Source organism: Vipera berus (genome assembly GCF_964194415.1).
Source record: "Vipera berus genome assembly, chromosome: Z".
NCBI classification, from domain to species: domain Eukaryota; kingdom Metazoa; phylum Chordata; class Lepidosauria; order Squamata; family Viperidae; genus Vipera; species Vipera berus.
This window is the reverse complement of record NC_138205.1, coordinates 49,420,951-49,444,186: the sequence shown is the minus strand read 5'-3', so window position 1 is coordinate 49,444,186 and position 23,236 is coordinate 49,420,951. Positions and strand designations below refer to the sequence as shown.

General features: G+C 39.1%; 1 protein-coding gene across 4 annotated transcripts in view; it reads right to left on the bottom strand.

The window, feature by feature from the left end:
• Positions 1 to 23,236, bottom strand: part of LOC308677486 (receptor expression-enhancing protein 1) — a 70,793-nt gene that overhangs the window by 35,821 nt on the left and 11,736 nt on the right. For all 4 annotated transcript variants that reach the window (XR_014028501.1, XM_081343930.1, XM_081343928.1 and 1 more), the window contains exon 2: positions 1,046 to 1,118. Coding sequence is in view for 3 of the 4 variants with exons in the window: in XM_081343930.1 (XP_081200056.1) it covers positions 1,046 to 1,118 (73 nt within the window). In the remaining variant the exon portion in view is untranslated. The remainder of the gene's footprint in view (positions 1 to 1,045; positions 1,119 to 23,236) is intronic.

Genomic DNA, 23,236 nt, shown 5'->3' with positions numbered 1-23,236 from the left:
CAAACGATAGCTTTAAATTTACATAATAATATATTTTATTAAATTAGCAACTTTCTCCCCCCCATTCTTTAGGTTTCTCAATTTCAATTCTTTTTCCCACATACAAACCATTTTAATATATCAAATGTAAGCAGTTCTCACTATTTAAAATTACTTTTTTATTACAAGCAATCTTCTTATTTCATAAAAAAACTAAAGATGTTACCAGGTTTGGTAAATCCCAAGCTACTTTAGGCTGTTTCTCTGGCTTCATGATGAAAAATATAATCATTTTTAAATGACTAAGATTGAATAAGGACATCCAAACAATTCTGAATATTGCAAAAATATTTTGCAAAAACTTCACAATAATGTTCACACACAGAAACACATACTTTGCTATGCAGTTAACTATAAGTGGAAAGTACATGCTCATAATTGATATTAATAACATTAAAAGGTAACTGGTTTTTATTAACCCTAACCTGATCTACAGATTTTAAAGGCATAGTAATAAACAAACCTGGGATGTTATTACAAAATAGTAATCTCTATAGATATTTTTATTTATTTATTTTATTTTTTTATTTTTATTACATTTATATCCCGCCCTTCTCCGAAGACTCAGGGTGGCTTACAAGCTTAGCTATGGATGGAGATTTGTACAATTTCATATAAAATAGGGCCCCACGCTGTGCTCAAGGTATAGTTGCGTCTGCTATGTGTACTTCAATGGCCCAGCATTGTGTCCTTAAATTAATCAGTAAAGAATGCATAATTTAATTAGCCAGGATGTTTATTTTAGAAGCAGGAAATATCATCCAAAGACCAATCTTATTTCTCCTGGCATTGTAGCTAAAGTGGAAGATAAGGTTAAATCAACCACACATTAGTCAAAAATTGAAATTACCAATTAAAATAGGGGGGGATATAGTAATTATTTGGCACCCTGTAAGTATACAGGAAAAAAAATCACACCTGAAGCATGTAAGTTTGTTCTTCCTTCTAAAGAGCAGAGCAACAACTGTTAAAAGGCATACAGGGTCCTCCCAGAAATGCTACTTACATATTCTTTAATATCCTTTGATTTTACAGCTTTGTAAGAGTAATAGGCAGGATAAAGAGTGCCAAATATTAGCCTGAAAGAAAAATGAAAAAAAAGTCACAGGAAATACTATGGGCTGGAGCCAGAAGATGATGATTACATTTGATTCTATGAAATCGGTAGCACTTATGATAAGAAACTTGTTCTCTTGATTTTAATGGGATCTAATTCAAATATCTTTGAGTGATTACTTCATTATTTGTTTAATGTTTCTTTCTGAACTGAATTTCTCAGTTGCTCATACAATTTAAAAATTTAAATACATATTTAAAATCTACCTTCCCAGTTAAAATACAGATTTACAACAAGATCATGCCTCCCATCTATCTGAACCACCAGTGCCTTATTTCTTTTTTTCTCATTTTTAAATTTTATTTTAACAATTTTTATTTTTTAATGTTTACCCCCCCCAAAAAAAATTACAAAAATTGCAAAATAGAAAAAACAGGAAAAGAAATATATGAAAAACAATAAAAATACAGCTACCCAACTTAGCAATAACAACAAAAGAACAACAGAAATAGTTGGACAACCAAAATGACTTCTCTGCAAAATTCCTATTTTGAAGAATCCTTCACAACTGAAGAGATAAATTAATAGCCTCAATTACTCAATGATTTGAAATCTGATGTCATGCCCAACTTATGAATGAATTGCTTATAGATATAAATTATATAGTGATGATATGGTAGAAAACTTTGGAGATCTTCTAGTCTAACCCCCTGCTCAAGCAGGAAACCTTCCAGGGGTGTCAAACTGCCGGCCCGCAGGTCGAACGTGTCATCAAGAAACCACGCCCACCCCATTGCTGGCAATGGAGAAAAAGCTCCAATACGTCACGCGACGTCACGTGATGTTGCGAGTTTGACATGTCTGCCTTACACCATTGCAGATAAGTGGCTGTCCAGTCTCTTCTTAAAAACCTCAAATATTAGAGCATTGACAAAGGCAATTCAATTGTTCTGTCAGGAAATGTCTCCTTAGTTCTAAGTTGGTTCTCTCCTTGACTCTTTGACATTTCCACCCAATGCTTCTTGTCCTGCCTTCAGGTGCTTTGGAGAATAGGTTGACCCCCTCTTCTTTTGGCAGCCCCTTAGATATTGGAACACTGCTATCGTGTCACCCCTCGTCCTTCTTTTCATTAAACTAGACATACTCAATTCCTGCAACCGTTCCTTATATGTTTTAGCTTCCAGTCCCCTAGTAATAATCCTTTACATACAAATCTTTATCTCCATATAATACATGTGTGAGAAGAATATATATTATTTTGTTGTTGTTTTGCTTTAACAACTGTTTGCTGTTAGCTTGTTTGACAGTGCCTTGATTGGGATATTGTATACTTCTTGATTGTTGGCCTGATGTTAATCTTGGTGTTGGTCTATGCTCATCTGGGTGTTGATTGCTGGTGGGGAGGTGTTTTGGTCTTTTTGTTCCTTTTTTGACTTATTGATTGTCTCTTTTGAACAGTATGTAGATGTTGTTTATGTCTACCTATTGATGGCCAATTTATCAGAGTGCCAAGTTTCCAGGGTTCTCTAGACTTGGCTTAGTCAAGGATTGTCACAGTTTCCCAGCTAAAACTATGGTTAAGTTTGTCCATATATTGTGGAATCAAAGAGTTTCATTATGTCTTCTGACTGGTGTTCGTGGATGCGTTCTGCTAGTCTTCTGCCACATTGTCCTACATAGTGGCTTTTGCACTCTTTTAAGTATGAGGACTCAGATTTTAAGAAATCACACTTCATGTCAGAGAAAAATGCTCATTATCAGGTCAGTGAGACTGTAATGTATTGGGCTTTGTCTTGCTAAAGGAATATCACGTGGGTTAATTGCTGGAAGGTTGCTCAAGCAGGGAAGCAGGCTAATGGCTCCCAGCTGCTCAGACAACCTGTCTCCAGCGCCGGCATTGGCTGCCTCTAGGGCGGCAATAGGTTGCTTTAAACCTATTGGCCACTGTCTAGAGGCCAGGGTATAAATTGCTGCATTCACAGCCCTGTTTCTCAGTTCAGTTCCTGCAAGCAATAAACAATGATCTTTGCTGAACTCACTTGCCTCGTCTCATCATTGAAGCAACGAACCCAGTATGTAACAGAGACCTTTCTTCTTCATAGCTATATTGGGAAAAGAAATTCAGCTTTCATCCAGTTTTTTTCTTCTAAGGACACACATTCAGAATTATTTAAGGCAAATTAATTATTTATGTAGCCTACTCCAGAGGTCCCCAATCTTTTGGGCACCAGGGACCAGTTCCATGGAGAGAGGTTTTTTCGCGGACTGGAAGGTGTGTAGTTTTGTGTGCTGCCTGCATCCCGCGCATGAGGCTTTGTTTGTTTGTGTGGACCAGTTGTGGCATACCACAGACCAGTATTGGTCCAAGGACCGGTAGTTGGGGACCCCTGGCCTACTCCATTAGCAGTTTTCCTTTTTCTTCTTTCACTTTATAAGTCACTACAAAGATTTACAGCTGTTCTCCCCCTTACTTTAACACAGATGGGAAGAGATTTCTGAAAATGTAATCCTCAGAAGAGGGAGTTAAAACAGAGTGCGGGGGAGTAGGACTACAGATTCCAGCAACTCAGAGAAAGAAGGTGAAAGGCAGCATTGCAAAAGGAGATTGGGGGGGGGGAGTTTTTAAAGGACTGAAAAAGATTGCCACCCCAAGGAAGAGTGACTACTGTATTTTGGATTGATGACTGTGTCCTAACTGCTATGAAAGAGTGACAATCTTATCCCAAGCCAGGGTCTCATAGTGGCTGTATCCTTGGTCTGGGGGAGCTCCTAGATCAATGATGGACGTGGCTGCGGTGGTAATGGCCGACTGGGTGGGACTAAAAAGTTTAATCAATCAATGCTAACTTTGCAAGATCTTTTTTTTCCCCACGAGAAGTTGAAATTGATTGATTGATTGAACCTTTTTTTTTTTGCACATGGTGATTGAGGCCTAAAGCGAAAAGGTTTTATAAAACCCAGCTGAAGGCCTAGGACTGGGACGACGGCGCACGTGCCCACAGAGAGGGCTCTGCATGCCACCAGTTTTTGGGACCTATGTGTGTGATTTAAATGAAAGCTCCAGTGGAAGCATGGACCTTTATACTGACCTTTGTTGATCTGAGCCATGTGGGAAGTTTTGGAACAATGTTTCTAGTTGAGCAAAGTTGTTCACAATAAGGCTTAATGTTTTATAATATTGTGGCATTTAATCTGATTTTATCTTAAGGGCCACTGTTTTAATATGTTTGTTGTGTTATTGTCTGTAGTTGTTTAATTTTATTTTATTTTAAGGACTATTTTAATGTGCATGCTGTGTTACAGTCTAAATGTTTATTGCATTGGTGCTTGTTGCTATTATCTGTAGTTGTTGCTGGATTTTATTTTAAGGACCACTATTTTAATGTGTTTGCTGTCACTATCTATATGTTATTATTTATATGTTTATTGCACTGGTGCTTGTTGTTAATGTGATTTTATCTTAACAGCCATTATTTTAATTAAAGCCTTTAACTGCCTTGGAGGTGTGTTGGAGCACCTAGGCCAAGCGGGCTGGTCATCTGGAGAAAGAGATAAAAGGGCTCAATTGCTATTAACCTCTTCAGCCCTTCAGGGAAACATTACATTTGTTACCATATTTCCAAACTACCCCCATTTTACAATTAATACGGTAGAAGTATGGAAAAAAGATGGCAGTATATTATGCTAATTATTGAGAAGATAAACCACAGGTAGTAATAAATATAAAACAAAGAAGATTTTTTTTTCTTAGAGAATTGATTTGTTCAAAATGATAGAGAAATGTATGGTATGGTAGTACGCAATTCAGAGTATTGAATCCCAACTAAACTGAAAAATCCACTTAAAACATTTGTTTAAAATAACATTCTTTTATGTCAATCAGAATAGAACTGGAAGGGACCTTGGAGGTCTTCCAGTCCAATCCGCCATAATACCTGAATTAGATATTACACATTAGATATGCAAGAGAGAAACGCATTGAAAATGAGAAGCCATCTTCTGGTTGGTGATTCAATTGCAAGGGATGTAAATTTAGGAAAGGATATGGAGGTTTGGAAAAAGCACCAGATGTCTGGCAGTTGCTACTGCCACCAGAGACAAAAGGCATATTTTTAAGATAAAGAATGCCAGTAAGGACTCTGATGTTGATGCTATTATACATCTTGGCATGAATGATCTGTCCCCCAAAAATGTACTCTCTATGCAGAAAGATTTCCTGTTCTGACCTGGCTCCCCGAACACAACAGACACGCCAATAATTCTCCAATATTCCTTTTATTCAGGAGCGCCAGCAATTTCACATAGTCGACTGTTAAAATCACAGTAATTACAGCAGGAAACGGATGAGAGAGTTACTCCAGCAAAAGCCTTCCCTTTTATACTCAGGCTTTTGTTACATTAGTCACAATGTCTGCAGCTAGTCCAATGAAAAACTGTACAAAAGAGATGGTTTGCATCCATCAATGAAAGGGACTGAGTTACTTGGCATAAAATTCACAGATTTTCGGGAGAAACATTTAAACTAAACAATGGGAACAACTGATATAAAATATTTCTGTCCCCAGCAATCTAAAACTAATGGGTTTATCAGTGCATGTAACATAGATGTTTGTGCGGGTAAGAATATCAACCTTGCTGTCAAGCAAAATCAAGCTTTTAATAGTGAGTGCCATACCAAGTGCACTAATGAAACAGGTGGTAAGGAAGTAGGGGAACTCAGGTACCACATGGTTATGTAGAAAGTAAACACAGGGTCAGTAATAAAAGACTCAAATGTCTATACACCAACACACAGAGTATGAGCAATAAATAGAATTTCAAGTAAATGAAGGCAAAGATGATATTGTTGCCATTACAGAAACTTGGTGGGATGAAACTCACAAATAGAACATACAGGTAGAGGGATTTAAATTATTTAAAAGAAACAGAACAAATAAAAGAGGAGCTGGAGTTGCACTATATATAAGAAATAATTACCTCTCTGCAGAAATAGAGCACAATAATAATGAAAACTGTCTTGAATGCATTTGGGTCAATATAAAAGAGGGGGGGAGAGACATTGCCATAGGTGTATACTATCAGCCACCCAGCCAAACAGAGGTGATAGATGAACTTTTTGCTAATCAATTAACTAAGGTGTGTAAAAAGCACATCTCAATAGTAATGGGAGACTTTAACTACCCTGACATCATCTGGGAGACAAACTCTGCACCAAGTGGAAGATCAAACAGGGTCCTGACAAATCTAGCAGACAACTTTGTCTCCCAAAAAGTAGAAAAGGGAACTAGGGGATCAGCCATATTGGACTTAATTCTCACTAACAGAGATGAAATGATAGAAGGTGTTGAACTAACAGGAACCTTGGTGGGGGTGGGGAGTGATCATGCAGTATTGGAATTCAACATTATGCAAGCACAAGCAATAGAACACAATCAAACTAGAGTCTTCGACTTTAAGAGAGCCAATTTCAATAAACTTAGAGCTTGGGAAGGATTCCATGGATGAGGATCCTCAAGGGGAAAACAACTCAACAAGCTTGGGAAATTTTGAAAAGTAAGATTATAAAAGCCCAGTCTAGCACAATACCAATGAAGAAAAATAACAGCTCTCAAAAGAAACCAGCATGGCTACATAAAGAACACTCTGATAAATTGAAAGACAAAAAGGACAAGTATAAAAAGTAGAAAGAGGGGCACACAAATAAGGCAGAATATCAGCAAATAGCCTGAGTCCGCAAAGATGAAGTGAAGAAAGCTAATGCTCAAAATGAACTAAGGCTTGCGACAAAAGTCAAAAATAACAAAAAAAAGCTTCTTTCAATATATAAAAAACAAAAAAAGTCAAGGAAACAATTGGTGGTTTATATTACACTATCTACAATATACACTAGGAACAAAATACATCCATGTGGTAATACAAAAAACTGCAATTCACAGCAATTACAGCAGGAAACGGATGAGAGAGATACTCCAGCAAAAGCCTTCCCTTTTATAATCAGGTTCTTAAAGGGACACAGACTCCTGCTGAGTCATTCCTATCATTGCATCACCCACCTTATGTTACATTACATCATCACAAAAGCTGTTTAGCTATTAAATTATTACCTTGACATTCCTCCCATTTAAAGCTAAACAGCTGTTAACCCAAATGCTTTTACATTGATGCCTGCTTGCATTTAAACGCTTAGTCAACATATTAGCTTGAACAACTGAACAATTTTTCTCCGTGTACATTCCTGCCTTATGCTGCAGTTCATTATTGTGTTCTTCCATCTATCCTTTTCTACTTGAGGTAATGATAACATTTCTAGATAATCACGGGGTTCATACCTTACACTATATGCTCTAAACCCACTTGCTTTGAATCAATCAGGAGGTACACCTTTGTTGCTACATTCAGACTTCCTTGGGATCACCTGTTCCTGTGTTTCTGTTACTTCTCTTTTTATTTCAGGTTTATCCTCATCTATCCCTATTATTTTGACCTGCTATCCTGTTCTTCCTTCATCGGGCTTTGTGTTGCCTCTCCTTCCTGAGAACTAACGCTACTTTTTGCCATAAACACTTCAGTGTTAGCATGCACCCTGTCCCAATTATTCTGTTCTGCAAAACTGGCAGACTTTTCTTGTTCCATCTGAAAATCTATATCCCTTGGAACCTGGCTCATATCCCACAAACCTAGGTTTCCTGGCCTTTTTCTGTCCTTTCCTTCTGGTGTCTTTTGGGATATGCACCCAGGCATAACTGCCAAATGTCCTTAGATGAGCTAATGAAGGTTTCCTTCCATACAACATGTAATATGGAGTTTTATTGATAGCAACACTCCATACCCTGTTCACTAAACAGTCGGCTGTTTTTATGGCTTCTCCCCAGTATGTGTTACTCATTCCTGAATCTGCCAGCAATGAGTTCTTTATGGTCTGCAATATACCATTTCTCCTTTCAGCCACTCCATTTTCTGCTGGTTTGTAAGGGTTTGTACATCTATGCTGTATGCCTACATTTCTCAGCCATCTTTGGAAATTATCAGACATGAACTCTGTTCCCCTGTCTGTTTGCAGCTGGCATACTTTATGACCATACCTTCTTTCTACAAAGTTCACCCATTGCTTAAATTGTTATAGAACTTCTGTTTTGTTATGTAATAAATAGAACCCATTCCTGGTGTAATCATCTACTAAGACTAGCATTTATGTAGCTCCTCCAAGAGAGGGTGCCATAGGACCAATTAAATCAGCGTGCACTAACTGCAAACCTGTTAGTTTGCCTCGTGCTTTTCTTATTTAGAGTAGGGCTTTTCAACCAGTGGTACGGGTACCACCTGTGGTACATTGGCACGTGGAGGTGGTACGCGACCATCCTAGAAAAGTGGTAGTGGGGGAGGGGAATGAGCTGAACTGGTGGCAGCACCATACAAGCCTGAGCGAGAGATGGCTGGAACTGCAAGGCTGTCAGGGCTCAGGGGAAGCGCCAGGATTAGCGCCAGGCTCCAGCTGGAGCTTCGGGCTGATCCTGACGCTTCTGCTGAGCCCAGAAGAAGCGCCGATCAGCTGGAATGTTGCAGCATCTCCAGGTTCTTGTGATTTACATTCAGATGCTTGGCAACTGATTCATATTTATGACAGTCACAGTGTCCTAGGGTCATGTGAAGTGACCAAAACCTTCTGCAACCACCCGGCAGACAGGGGGAATAAAAATCAAACACCCCCCACCCCCCACCCTGATGCCAATCCTCAACAGAAATGCTCACAACAATGAAAACCTTGGACAGGAGGAAGAGCACCACTGGGCGGGCAGGCAGGTGTCTTGCTTGGCTGTGGCTTGGGGGGCACTTTTTTCAGTGCCATTGTAATTTCAAACAGTCACTAAGTGAACTGTTGTAAGTTGAGGACTGCCTGTACTTCATCACTTTTTTCCTTTTTTTTTGGTCAAGTTTTTGACACCTTGCTAGGCGACTGGTGGAACTCGGATATTGTCATATCCTAACAGTGGTACAATGGGTGAAAAGTTTGAAAAGGTCTGATTTAGAGGATACACTCTCGACTTTGAATCCTTACAAATAGCATAATCTAAATATGTGTTGCATTTTTTAATTCTAAATCCCTCAGCCAGATCTGCCATCCTCTGCAACACTTTAAAACTTGCATGTGCTAACCTCCTATGTAATAAGTGCACACAGTTATCATGTTTGGGAGTGTTTATGAGTGTTCGTGCACAACCATCCTGCTGCTTCCTTAGTACATACAAATTATTCTGTTTAACACCTTGTGCATAAATCCTCCCACCTTTCCTAATGGTGTATTGACCCTTTGCAAACATTACTTCATACCCCTTTTTATCCAAGCCTGAAATACCGAGTAAATTAGGGCAGGGCTTTTCAACCAGTGGTACAGGTACCACCTGTGGTACATTGGCACCTGGCAGGTGGTACGCAAACATCCTAGAAAAGTGGTAGCGGGGGAGGGGAACAAGCTGAACTGGTGGCAGCACCACACAAGCCTGAGCGAGAGATGGCTGGAGCTGCAGGGCTGTCAGGGCCCAGCAAAAGAGCCAGGGTCACTGCTTCTTTGAGGCTGTCAGGGCTCAACGAAAGCACCAGGATCAGTGCTTCTTCGGGGCTGTCAGGACTCAGTGGAAGCTCCAGGATCAGCTCCAGGCTTCAGCTGGAGCTCAGCGCTGATCCCGGCACGTCTGCTGAGCCCAGAAGAAGCACCGATCAGCTGGAATGTTGCAGCATCTCCAGGGTCTTTTGATTTATATTCAGATGCTTGGCAACTGATTCATATTTATGATGGTCACAGTGTCTCAGGGTCATGTGAAGTGACCAAAACCTGCTGCAACCACTGAGCAGACAGGGGAAATAAAAACCAAACACCTCCACCCCACCCATTTCACCCATTGTACCACTTTTAGGATATGGCAACATCAAAGTACCACCAGTTGCCTAGCATGACACCCCCCAAAAAGGAAAAAAATGATAAAGTACAGGTAGTCCTCGACTTACAAGAGTTCGCTTAGTGACTGTTTGAAGTGACAATGGAACTGAAAAAAAGCACTGAGCCACAGCCAAGCAAGACACCTGCCTGCCCGCCCGGCGGTGCTCTTCCTCCTGTCCAAGGTTTTCATTGTTGTGAGCATTTCTGTTGAGGATTGGCAGCGGGGGTGGAGTGCGGGGGTGTTTCGTTTTTATTCCTCCCGTCTGCTGGGTGGTTTCAGCAGGTTTTGGTCACTTTGGGCTCAGCAGAAGCGCCGGGATCAGCACCGAGCTCCAGCTGAAGCTGAGTCCTGACAGCCCCGAAGAAGCACTGATCCTGGCGCTTTTGCTGGGCCCTGACAGCCCTGCAGCTCCAGCCATCTCTCGCTCAGGCTTGTGTGGTGCTGCCACCAGTTCAGCTTGTTCCCCTCCCCCGCTACCACTTTTCTAGGATGGTTGCATACCACCTGCCAGGTGGCAATGTACCACAGGTGGTACCTGTACCACTGGTTGAAAAGCCCTGTTGTAGATAGTGTAATATAAACCACCCTTTAATATAGATCACTGTTTACTGTATTTACTCCTGGGTTATCTCAGTGCAATAAGATTGTGCTTGCTCTGACAGGTTATGCACTCAGAGTGAAGAGAAAGCCAGTGAGAGTTTGACTCAGAGGAGTTGAGGCTTGTAGTTTGTTGTCGTTTGTGGTGGTTTAAAGAAGCAGGCAACATGGCTTCCATCAGCATAATGGGAGGAGGTTTTGCAGTGTCTCGTCTGACTGACACAAACTACCTCTCCTGGAGTCTGAAAATGGAGATGTACCTGCAAAGGGAGGAGTTGTGGATGATATTTGCTGATCCACCTGTAGTCCTGGATGATGGGGACCAGAGAAATAATGAGAAAGCATTGGCCAGCAGAATCCTGAGTTTGTAAGATAGCCAGCTGATACACGTGAGGGGTCTCCAGTCTGCTAAAGAGTGCTGGGAAGCTTTGCGCAGTGTATACATGAGAGGGACTGTGAGCAGCAAAGTAATGCTGACAAGAAAGCTATATAAAGCACAGCTTAAGCTGGGAGAGAGCATGTCTACTCATTTGCAGTCCATGACAAAGACATTCCTAGAATTAGAGGAAAGAGGGATGACTTTTACTGAGTCACATAAAGTCTATGTGGTGCTCAGTTCATTGGACAATTAATGGGATGGCATAGTGACCAGTTTAGAGTCCACGCAGGAGAAGGACTTAACCATGAGTTATTTGACTGGCTGGTTTCTGGAGGAGGAACAGAAATATCTGGAAAAGCAGCAGAGAGTGGATGACAACACACAGCCCAAGCTTAGAACTGCTACATCCCAGGGTGCTGGCAGAGTAGCTGAGAAAGTTTGCACAGTGAAACGATGCTTCAAGTGTGGTTCTCCAGAGACGCTGCCCTGAGAGGAGAAACAGAGGAGCAGCGAGACAACCAACATTTTCTCTGGCAACAACATTAACTGAAAAAAACACTTGGCTGTTAGACAGTGGGGTGAATTAGCATATTGCAAATGACCCACAAATGTTTTCCAATTTGAGACCAGCTAAGTAAACATTTGTTAGCTTGGCTAATGGACAACAGTCTGTTGTAAAGGGGGAAGGTAAAATGTATGTACCTGGTATTGGGGAAACTTTGAATAATGTATTATATGTGCCAGAGTTAGACCCTAATTCAGGGCTTTTCAACCTTTTCAGAAATTGTACCACTTTTAGGACATGACAATATTCAAGCACCACCAGTGCTTAACAAGGTGTCAAAAATTTGATAACTAAAAAAAAGGGGGGTATTTTGGGTTTCATTGGTTAGATTCATTTATTGTTATAAAAATGGCTAGTTTATAATATTATAGAAAAGCAAAAAGTTGAGGTTCAATGTTAATGCTTCCTTCTACTCCTGTAACAGAGGAAGTCAGAAGTCAGTGCCTTTTCTTTTTCCCTTCTCCCCCTCACTTTCCCCTTTTTCTCTCACCCTTTGCTTGCAACCCCCCCCCACTCACTCACACTTTGCTCACAAAAGCCTCCAGTCGCTCTCACTCACTCCTTTGTCTCTTTCAAAGGCACCTCATTCAGTCTCTCCCCAACTCGCTCCGTCTCTTTCAAAGGCCTCTTGCTCACTCGCTCACTTACTGCCCCATCGCTTCCAAACACCATTTGCTCATTCACTCACTCACTTACTGCCCCGTCGCTTCCAAACACCACTTGCTCACTCGCTCACTCACTTACTGCATTTGGAAGCAACGGGGCAGTAAGTGAACAAGTGCTGGTGCCGGAGGCCATCAGCTGTTTGGTGCCGGAGACCACTGCCATGTGGAACACAGCTCTGGGTCGGAGTTCGGAGCAGCTCCGAGTGGGGGCTCAGCACGAGCTGCGGCGTGGCAACTGCGGGGAGCGGAATCCCCATGGCGGCTGTGGGGAGGGGAATCCCCATGGCATGTGGCTCCGAGCCGCAGGGGTGGGGGTGTAAAGGACGGGTGGCAATGCCGTAGCAAGACACCGGCATCGCTCCCAGTGACAGCACCTCTGAGTTCCGGCACCTTTTTTTTTTTAAGAAAAAAAGCACTGAACATGCATATAGAATTTCAGCAATATCCAACATGATTTTTCAATGAAGCTTAATAAAAAGAAAGCAAGGCTATTATCAATAATGCTGAAAAAAGGGAAAGATGGATTACATTAGATAGTTGGAAACTCCAAAAACTGTGCCATAATAGGAGCTCCATGTTTTTAATTTAGGCCTACACAGCTACAGTAATTAAAATAAAATATAAATTGATTTATACATTTGAATGTTTTTAACTCACATAATGTTTACCCCAAACAATCTGAGTTTAAGTTCTGTGATTACTGCAAGTTGGGGTTAAAGTTAAATATTTTGTGTTTTTGTGTGTTCTTGCACATCTGAGAAGTATAAAATCATAGAATTAATGATATCACTAAGAATCTCTTATTGGGGGGAAAAAGTTAAGGACATACCAGCAGAATCAATATGGAGAACCATGATTAGAAGTTGTTTTATTAAACAATTAGAAATACTGCTAGATTTTTAACATTTCAATTTATGTTCTGGCAGACATGTTCTACAGTCAAGTTATCCACCATATTTTCCATTATTATAACCATATTATTGTGCATTTTCTCTTTATTTTGTATTATTTATATTATTATAAATACAGCTTGCATTCTGGAGACATAATGCCATCAAGAAAAAATAGCTTATCAAATCCTTATCCAACTCAATCATTTTAATGGTTCTAAATGAAAATTAAGAACAGCCTTTTCCTTGCAAGTTCAGAATGTTCCTTGGTGCTGCTAAATAAAAGCCATCCTCCCACCTCCCTCTACTGACTAGTTTGGCATCTGTAACTATTCTGCAGTAATCCAATGGTAGTTTTCTTGCTATCAGGGAGATATCACAATAATTTGGATAACTCTACAGCAAAGGTAATTTGCAAGCTCTACTTGAAAAACTCACGTAAATGGGGAACTCAAGAAAGTATATATAAATTTTTCATCATCATTAATATCAAAACTGCCCCAAAGTCCCTTCATACACAATAGGATGGAAGAAAGTATTCCTGCTTATCTTTCCTTTTAAATTATTTAGCAGTTCAAAACTTAGCTAACTTGCTGAATGTGACATCAAGGTGTACCGGCACATATTGATCTATCCTCACATATTTACTGAATAGACTTTTTCCCACAAAATTAGCCATAGTGATAGCACTTAGACTTATATACTGCTTCATAGTGCTATTACAGCCCACTCTAAGCAGTTCACAGAGTCAGCATATTGCCCCTAACAATCTGGATCCTCATTTAACAGATGGAAGGATGGAAGGCTGAGTCAGGATCGAACTCTTGGCAGTGATCTAGGTTAGCTGCAATATTGCATTCTAACCACTGTGCCACCATGGCACATAACTCTGCTTTTGGGGTTAGAGAAACCTTTTTTTCTGTAAGGCCGAAGGTTAAAAATCTCAACTCTCTTCTCTCAGAAACCCTCAGAATCTACATATTCTGGTCCTGCATTTTGCTTCTTACAGTAGTTACTGCTGCCACCATCTGTCTTCCAGGGGATGTTGTCATCACCAGTCATCCCTCCAACTTTGGTTGCAAATGTGTTGTGCCTTAGATAGCACCACTCCCTGATGTTGCCAATGAGCCATGTGATTAGGAAAATCGGTTCCCCTTTCTTGAGGAACTAACAGAATTAACTTCATTATAGAAACAAAGGGTAAAGAGAAAATTTTTAAAATCATAGGCAAACAGTCAGAAGGCCATAAAAACAGAGTTGTGAGAATCAGATACAGCACCTCAAGAAAATCTCCAATGGGAAACATACACAACTAGAGTTAAGACTCTGAATAGATATTAGTCTGTACATGTGGAGTTCATGGTGGTCTCTGAGCTTGTTTTTTGATTGGAGATGTTTCACTACCTGACCAGATCACATCATCAATGTTACTGAGTGTGGTGTTTGAAGACCATCTGTCTCCTAGGGAGCACATCTCACATTCAACAGCACTGATTATTTACGTTACCTGAGCTACATATGTTTTCTTCTATTGGAATAGTCTGTATAAGGGAAGGGATGGCAGGACCTGGGAGTGGAGTTAAAAGAGAAATCAGCCTAGAATCTCTAGTAGCCACAAGCAGACTAATTCTAATGAATGAAGGCATATATATGTGTCCCAGGATAATGTTGCAAGATCTAATTTAGGTCAGTCACCAGGACCAGAGATTTAGTCTTCTGAGCTTTCAGACACCTGCTGGAGCTCATCCTCTGGGATCTTCTCTCTACCAGAATGTGTGCTTTGGACTATTCTATTTTGTAGTATTTATGTGGTGCCTGGTTGTGTCTGACTTTTTATTTGATAATTGTGGTATTAATTGCTTGCTATTAAATCATTGCCTGTTGTCTCCTTGTGCTGCCAAGTTCTTAAGTATCTGATAAGCTGGTAGTAAATCAGCACTCTTGTTGACTGACAAGGGGCCTGTTTCCTAGGTTTCAATCATTTCCCTGGCTATTTTGTACCTGCTCGGACAACAATCTTAGTAGCTGTGAAACTGAATGTACGACCTTGTTCATTGCAGTGTGACGCTATGAATGAGTTCAGGTCTCCTCATTTGACTTCTTGATTGTGTTCTTGCAGTCTGGTGGTTAGCTTCCTCCCAGTCCATTCTATATAGTAAAAGGAGCAATCCATGCAGGGGATCCAGTAGGATACATTAAAGTATCTCCCACCTCCAAGTGATTATTGCAATGCATGATTTGTCCTCATACTGTATGTAGCCTCTGGGTGGTGTGTGATGCTCACTTGCAGGTTTTGGAAGCTGCGGTCTACTGCTTCAAAAATGTTTTTGATGTATGGCGGGGTGTGCCAAGTGATTGGTCTTTTACCTTCTTTTTTCTTTTCTTTCCCTTCCGTGTTGTGCAGACATCTTCTAATAAATGCTTGTGCATACCCATTCTGCTTGAATTGTTCATGTAGGTACCTGCTCTCCAATTGTTTACTAGGTACTACAATGGGTTCGCACCCTGCCATATATATTCTGACGCAACTCTTTTTGTGTGACAGTGGATAGTTACTGTTGAAACTAAGAATACATGAAATGTTGGTGGCCTTGCAATAAACCCTGGTTTTATGGCTTCCATCTTCCTGCCTGTTGACAAGCATATGTAAAAATGGTAATTGTCTAGCTGTTTCTTCCTCTACTGTGAACTGCATGTCTGGGAAGATGGAGTTTGGTAGGGTATGAAAGTCTTTCGGTGCATTTCTTTTGATGATGATAAATGTGTCGTCCACATTTGGTTCAGGATCAATAAGGGAGTTAGACAGGGATGTATTTTATCACCATTTTTGTTCAATGTGTATGCTGAAGAAATCATGTGTAAATTAGATCTGAAACTATTTGATGTTGGATTGAAGGCTGGAGGAAGAACTATAAATAATTTGAGCTTTGCAGAAGATACAACTCTACTGGATGAAAATAAGGATGACCTGGAAAAAGAGATCTGGAAAAATCAATGATGAAAGTGAAAAAGTAGATGGGCATGAGATGTTTAAAATCAACAAGAAGAAAATTGAACTAGCTTGAGAATTTATTTTCCTTGGATCAAAAATTTCTACCCCATTCCCTCAGGAAAAGAAAAGTGGCAAATTATTTGCTTGGGGGAAAATAGAGAAAATTACAAGATTAATTTGGAAGCAATACACATATATAACTCTGAAATTTGGGGATTAAAAGTGCTTTTGATATTTTTTTTAAAAAAGAGACTTAAAAAGCTTGTAATATAAGTTGGATGTAAAAAGCTGGAAGATGGTGTCAATGACATCTAGTGGCGAACTACAGCATTACAATTTATTATGCCTAAAGGAAAGTTGGCTGGAAGCCCAGACTCAGATAAGACTTGTTATTTTCAGAAACTTTCACTTTGAAGATTGCAGCTGGGAAAAGGGGAAAAAAACCCTCTTGGGTTGCTTATCTGTGTGGCAGAGACAATAAATGATTATGAAACTGGCCTGCCTGGACTATGAATATAAATACTAATTGACTTTTAATGCTGTGTCATGGAGCTATTTCCAAACAGAAGAAACATTCATTATTGACTGAGATGATGGAATACTTTGGACTATAAGTCTTTGATTGATAAACAATTTTTAATTGCTCTTCTTTCTCTGGACAGAAAGGATGCGTTTTTCATTGGACAGAAAAATTTGAAATATTTGAAATTTACTTATATTTGCTGAGGAGAGACTTAAGGACAGATTGATAGGCCAGCTGGATAATTAGGAGTTCAAATGACAATTGACTGAAACTTTTTAAATCCCTAAATAGATTGGATACAAAGACTACATACAAAAACAAAATGGATGTTCCATACTTAGCTTCAAATGGTAAAAAACCATCCCTAATACCTGTTACCAAAGTCCCCAGCTTGACATACCAACAAGAAAATGTTGATGAATTTTAGAAAGTAATTCTATGTTAAAATCAATGCAAGAGACAATTGCCTTAGTTCATGATAAGACTAAAAATAACACAAAGGAGATAAAAGAACAATTCTTTAATCTAAATCTACAATCTCAGAAAATGACTAAAAAGAAGGAACTAGCAACACAGAAAATAGAAGGAAAATCAGAGGAAGCAGATCCAGAGATGGAGGACCTAAAGAAAGGAACTAACAGATTCAGACAAACGAAGAATTAGAAGAAGTAGCAATAATATCGGAAATGGAAAAGATATCTTACTTATCAAGATCTCAGAACACATTTAAGGATAAGAAAGAATAGCTGATTGAATGGAAGATAAAGCTGTTAGGAGAATTGTGGGAAATTGGAGAAGGAAGGAGGCTGTTTAATGAATATCAATCAGCTGAGCGATTCAGTCTTGACTTGTTCATAGTTTTTAAGGTAGTGTCAACTAAAAATAATCTGAAAATAGGTAAGAACAGGAGAAAAAGCAAAATATCAATTCAATGCAAATTAATTGATATCTCAAAGGAGATTATTATGTACACGATATTCTTTTTATGTATATATTTATTATGTTTTATCAATAGGAATAAAATAAAAAAACAGAAAAAGAAAACAGAAAAAAGCATACATCCATAGTAATAACAACAAAAAAGAAAAAATATGTACATAAAAAAGAAGAAAAAGACCCAAACATCCAATATCATACATAGAAAAAAAATCCACTTTGGCTGGATGCTGAAAAGAAAAATCAAAAAGCCTAATAAATTCTCCTCTCCTTACATAGTGGGTGTGTAAATACAGTAGTTGTAAATTTAGGTTAGCCCAAATATTACACTAGTCTTCAAATCTGTCTGTTAACCATCTGTTATTGTATTTAACATGTAGAAAGTTCACAAATGGTTTCCAGTCTATTATAAAGCTGTCTAGTCCATTATCTCTAATCAAGGCAGTTAATTTTGCCATCTCTGCTAATTCATTCAATTTTAAAATCCATTCTTCAATAGTCAACATCTCTTTTCCTTTCCAGTGCTTAGTGAATATAATCCTCACAGTGGTCACCATGTAAAGAAATAGCATCCCAAATTATTTTTCAATTGATTTATCCATAACACCTAAGTAAAAGAAAAGTTTCATGTTTCATTAATATTTGTATCTTAAGTATTTTCTGCATCATCATTATAATTTTTATCCAAAATGTTTTCACATACTTGCAAGACCACCACACAGGATAAAATGGATTTTGATTACATTTCCAACACTTGTTAGAAGTCCCTCTATACATTTTTGGTAATCTATCTGGAGTCAAATACCAACAATACATCATTTTATTAAAAAAATTATTTCAAAATAAAATTAAAAGTAAATTTTAATCCATTAGTCCATACATTCTTCCATTTTAGCATTATATTCATCTTCCAGGTTCATCTTGAATAACATTTTATTATGTTATTAGCTGCGAAGTCGTGTCCGACCCATCACAACCCTATGAACAACGTTCCTCCAGACCTTCCTGTCCTCTACCATCTTCTGGAGTCCATTTAAGCTCACGCCTACTGCTTCAGTGACTCCATCCAGCCACCTCATTCTCTGTTGTCCCCTTCTTCTATTGCCCTCAATCTTTCCCAGCATTAGGCTCTTCTCCAGTGAGTCCTTCCTTCTCATTAGGTGGCCAAAGTATTTGAGTTTTAGCTTCAGGATCTGGCCTTCTAAAGAGCAGTCAGGGTTGATCTCCTCTAGGACAAACTGGTTTGATCACCTTGCAGTCCAAGGGACTCGTAGGAGTCTTCTCCAGCACCATAGTTCAAAGGCCTCAATTCTTTGGTGCTCAGCCTTTTTTATGGTCCAACTTTCACTGCCATACATTGCAACTGGGAAGACCATAGCCTTGACTATATGCACTTTTGTTGACAGGGTGATGTCTCTGCTTTTTAGTGTGCTGTCTAGATTTGCCATGGCTTTCCTCCCCAGGAGCAAGCGTCTTTTAATTTCTTGGCTACAGTCCCCATCTGCAGTGATCTTGGAGCCCAGGAAAATAAAATCTGTCACTACCTCCATTTCTTCCCCATCTATTTGCCAGGAATTGAGAGGGCTGGATGCCATGATATTGGTTTTCTTAATGTTAAGTTTCAACCCAAGCTTTGCACTCTCCTTCTTCACCTACAACAAGAGGCTCTTTAGTTCTTCTTCACTTTCTGCCATTAGAATGGTATCATCTGCATATCTTAGGTTGTTGATATTTCTTCTGGCAATCTTAATTCCAACTTTTGATTCATCTAGCCCTGCCTTTCTCATGATGTGCTCTGCATATAAGTTATATAGGCAGGGCGACAATATACAGCCTTGCCGGAATCCTTTCCAATTTTGAACCAATCAGTGGTTCCGTGTCCAGTTCTCACTGTTGCTTCTTGACCCACATATACTTTAGGTTTCTCAAGAGACAAATAAGATGGTCTGGTACACCCATCTCTTTAAGAACTTGCCACAGTTTGTTATGATCCACACAATCAAAGACTTTAGCATAGTCAATGAAGCAGAAGTAGATGTTTTTCTGGAACTCTCTAGCTTTCTCCATGATCCAGCGTATGTTGGCAATTTGATCTATAGTTCCTCTGCCTCTTCGAAATCCTGCCTGTACTTCTGGTAATTCTCGATCCACATACTGCTGGAGTCTAGCTTGTAGGATTTTAAGCATAACTTTACTAGCATGAGAAATGAGTGCAATGGTGCGATAGTTTGAACATTCTTTGGCACTGCCTTTCTTTGGAATTGGAATGTAAACTGATCTTTTCCAATCCTGTGGCCACGGTTGAGTTTTCCAAATTTGCTGGCAAATTGAGTGTAGTACTTTTACTGCATCGTCTTTTAAGATTTTTTTTTTTTATTGAAAAGTTTTAAAAATACAGTTTTCCTTTAAAAAACCCCCTTTCCCCTCCCTCCTCCCCTCCCTACCTCCCCCCTTCCCCCCCCTCCCCCCCTCCCTCCTCCCCCCCCACCTCCCCCCAACCCCCCTCCCCCCCCCGGACTTCCCAGAGCTAAATACAAGGTATATATATATAAAAAAGCAATCATAAACAACCATATACTAACAACTATAAATTCTAAAATCCATCACTCTCTAACTTATATAGGATCAAACAAAACTTAGCATTATTAAATATATATAGAAGACAAAATAAAAAAAGAAAAAAGAAAACGAAAGAAGACTTATTCAAATGCTAGATAAAACTTCTTGACCCTATACTTATTCTGGATAAACTCAATCCATTTTCTCCATTCCATAATATAATGTTCTTGCGAGTAATCTTTCAAATAGGCCGAAATCTTCGCCATCTCTGCCAAGTCGGAAACCTTTAAAATCCACTCTTGTATAGTCGGCAGTTCCTCTTTCTTCCAATATTGACCTATCAAAAGTCTTGCTGCCGTAACTAAATTCAACATCAACTTAGAGTCCACAACTGTAGCGTCAACAATTATTCCCAACAAAAAAAATTGCGGACAAAACTTTATCCTCCGTTTAAAAATCTTCTGCATATTCCACCAGACTTTTATCCAAAAAACCTTGACCTTTTTACATGTCCACCATATGTGAAAATATGTTGCCTCTTCATCACCACACCTCCAACATTTAGGCTGATAATTCGGATACATACTTGCAAGCTTTTTAGGATCTAGATGCCATCTATAAAACATTTTGTAAAAGTTCTCTCTTAAACTTTGAGCTTGAGTGAATTTTACATTCCTCACCCAGATCTTTTCCCACGTGTCCATTGTAATAACTTCCTGAATGTTTTGGGCCCATTTTATCATACAATCCTTAACAAGCTCTGTTTCTGAATCGATCTCTATCAATGCAAGATATATCCGTTTAATATGTGCTGGTCCTTGATTTCTAATTTGCTTTATCAAATTTTCATCAGTCGTTGCAAATCCATTTTTTTGGTCTTCTTTCCACCTGGCCTGTAACTGAATATATTGAAACCAAGTCTGAACAACCTTCTCTTCTCGCAAGAAACTATATGATTTCAAGCACCAAATATTCCTTTCCAAACTTAAAATTTCCTTGTAAGTAGTCTCCTCATGTTTGAAACCAGCATGTATATTTTCTATTGCGTGTTTTGGGATTGCCCACAATGGTATCTTGCTGCTTAACTTATGTCTATACTTCTTCCAAACTCTCAGCAATGCCTGTCTTAAAATATGCATCCTAAACACAGTATCTACCTTCTTATCATACAACAAATATGCATGCCAGCCAAACAACAAATCATGGCCCTCAAGATTTAATAACCTCGATTGTGTCAAATTAATCCAATCACTTATTCCTACTAATGCAGCAGCTTCATAATATAATTTAAAATTAGGCATTTTAAGGCCACCTCTCTCACGAATATCCTGCATAATCTTAAGTTTAACTCATGGCTTTTTCCCTGCCCACACAAATTTATTGATACCACGCTGCCATTCCTCCAAGTTAGAGTCTTTCTTAAGAATCGGTATCATTTGAAATAAGAATAAAAATTTGGGCAGGACATTCATTTTCACTGCTGCAATCCGTCCCAACAAAGACAATTGCAATTTTTCCCAACTCTCCAGTTCTTTTTGAATTTTCCCCCATAACTTTTCATAATTATTTTTATATAGCTTTGTATTAGAGGGCGACAAAATCACCCCCAAATATTTAACCCTTTTAACAATCTCAAATCCAGTTAATCCTTCTAGGAGAGCCTTCTGCGAAACTGTCATATTTCTAGCCAAAATTTTAGTTTTCTGTATATTTACTTTAAATCCAGAAACCTTCCCATATTGTGTTATTATCTCCATCAGGTCCACAACAGAGTTCTCTGGCTGGGTCACTGTAACAACCAGATCATCTGCAAATGCTCTCAATCTGTAATCCTGATCTCCAACTTGTATCCCCTTAATTTTTTCCGAATTCCGAATCTTAACCAATAATATCTCTAATGTTAATATAAATAACAAGGGCGATAGCGGACAGCCTTGCCTTGTGCCCTTCTCAATATTACATACTGTTGTCAAACTATTGTTAACTATAATTCGGGCAGTTTGTTTTTGGTATAATGCCCTAATCGGTTGTAAAAAATTTTCCCCAAAATCCATTTTGTCTAAAACTTTCAACAAAAATTGCCAGTTCAATTGATCAAAAGCCTTTTCAGCATCTAAAAAGATTAGCGCAGCAGAGATCTGGTTGTGCCTTTCCAAAAACTCTAACACATCAACTATATGTCTCACATTAGTTTTCATTTGTCTTCCACTAATAAACCCCGTTTGGTCCCCATGAATCACCTGTTGCAGAACCCTCATCAGTCTATTAGCCAAAACCTTAGCAAATATCTTATAATCTGTATTTAAAAGCGATATCGGTCTGTAATTTTTAACTAAAGTAGCATCCTGGTCTTCCTTCGGAATCAAAGAGATAAAAGCTGTTCTCCAAGACGGGGGCACCTTTCCCCCCCTCTGGATTGTCTGGAACAGTTCCTTTAACGGTTTTATCATCTCTAATTGTAAGTTTTTATAATAGGCCGCAGTCAAGCCATCAGTGCCTGGTGCTTTATCCACCTTCAGTTCCTTAATAGCTGTAAAAATTTCTTCTTCTGTAATCAGTTGGTTAATCCCCTCTTTTTGTACTTGCGTAAGAACCGGGATGCTAGCCTTCTCCAAATACGTATCAATATCTTTTGCATTAATGTCCTCTTTAGTATATAATTTCGAATAAAAATCCACAAAGGCATCCTTAATAAGATTCTGTTGATACACAACCCTTCCTTTATGCTCAATCTTATCTATATTAGATGCCCTTTGTTTTTTCCTCAGTCTATAAGCCAACCATCTGCCTGGCTTATTAGCATTGCAAAAAGTATTATGCCTAGCAAACCGCAGATTGGTCGCCACTTGATCAGCCATTAATTTATCAAATTGTCCTCGTAACAGTCTAATAGCCTCCTTGATCTTCACCTCCTCTGGGTTCAAAATCAAAGCCTTTTCTTTTTCCTTTATTTCATTCTCCAGTTCTTTCCTTCTAGTTTCCACTGCACGTCTATGTCTATTATTCATATATATCAACACCCCTCTCATATAGGCCTTGCTAGCATCCCAAACCATATCCATAGAGGTACCCTTATTCATATTCATCTCAAAAAAATC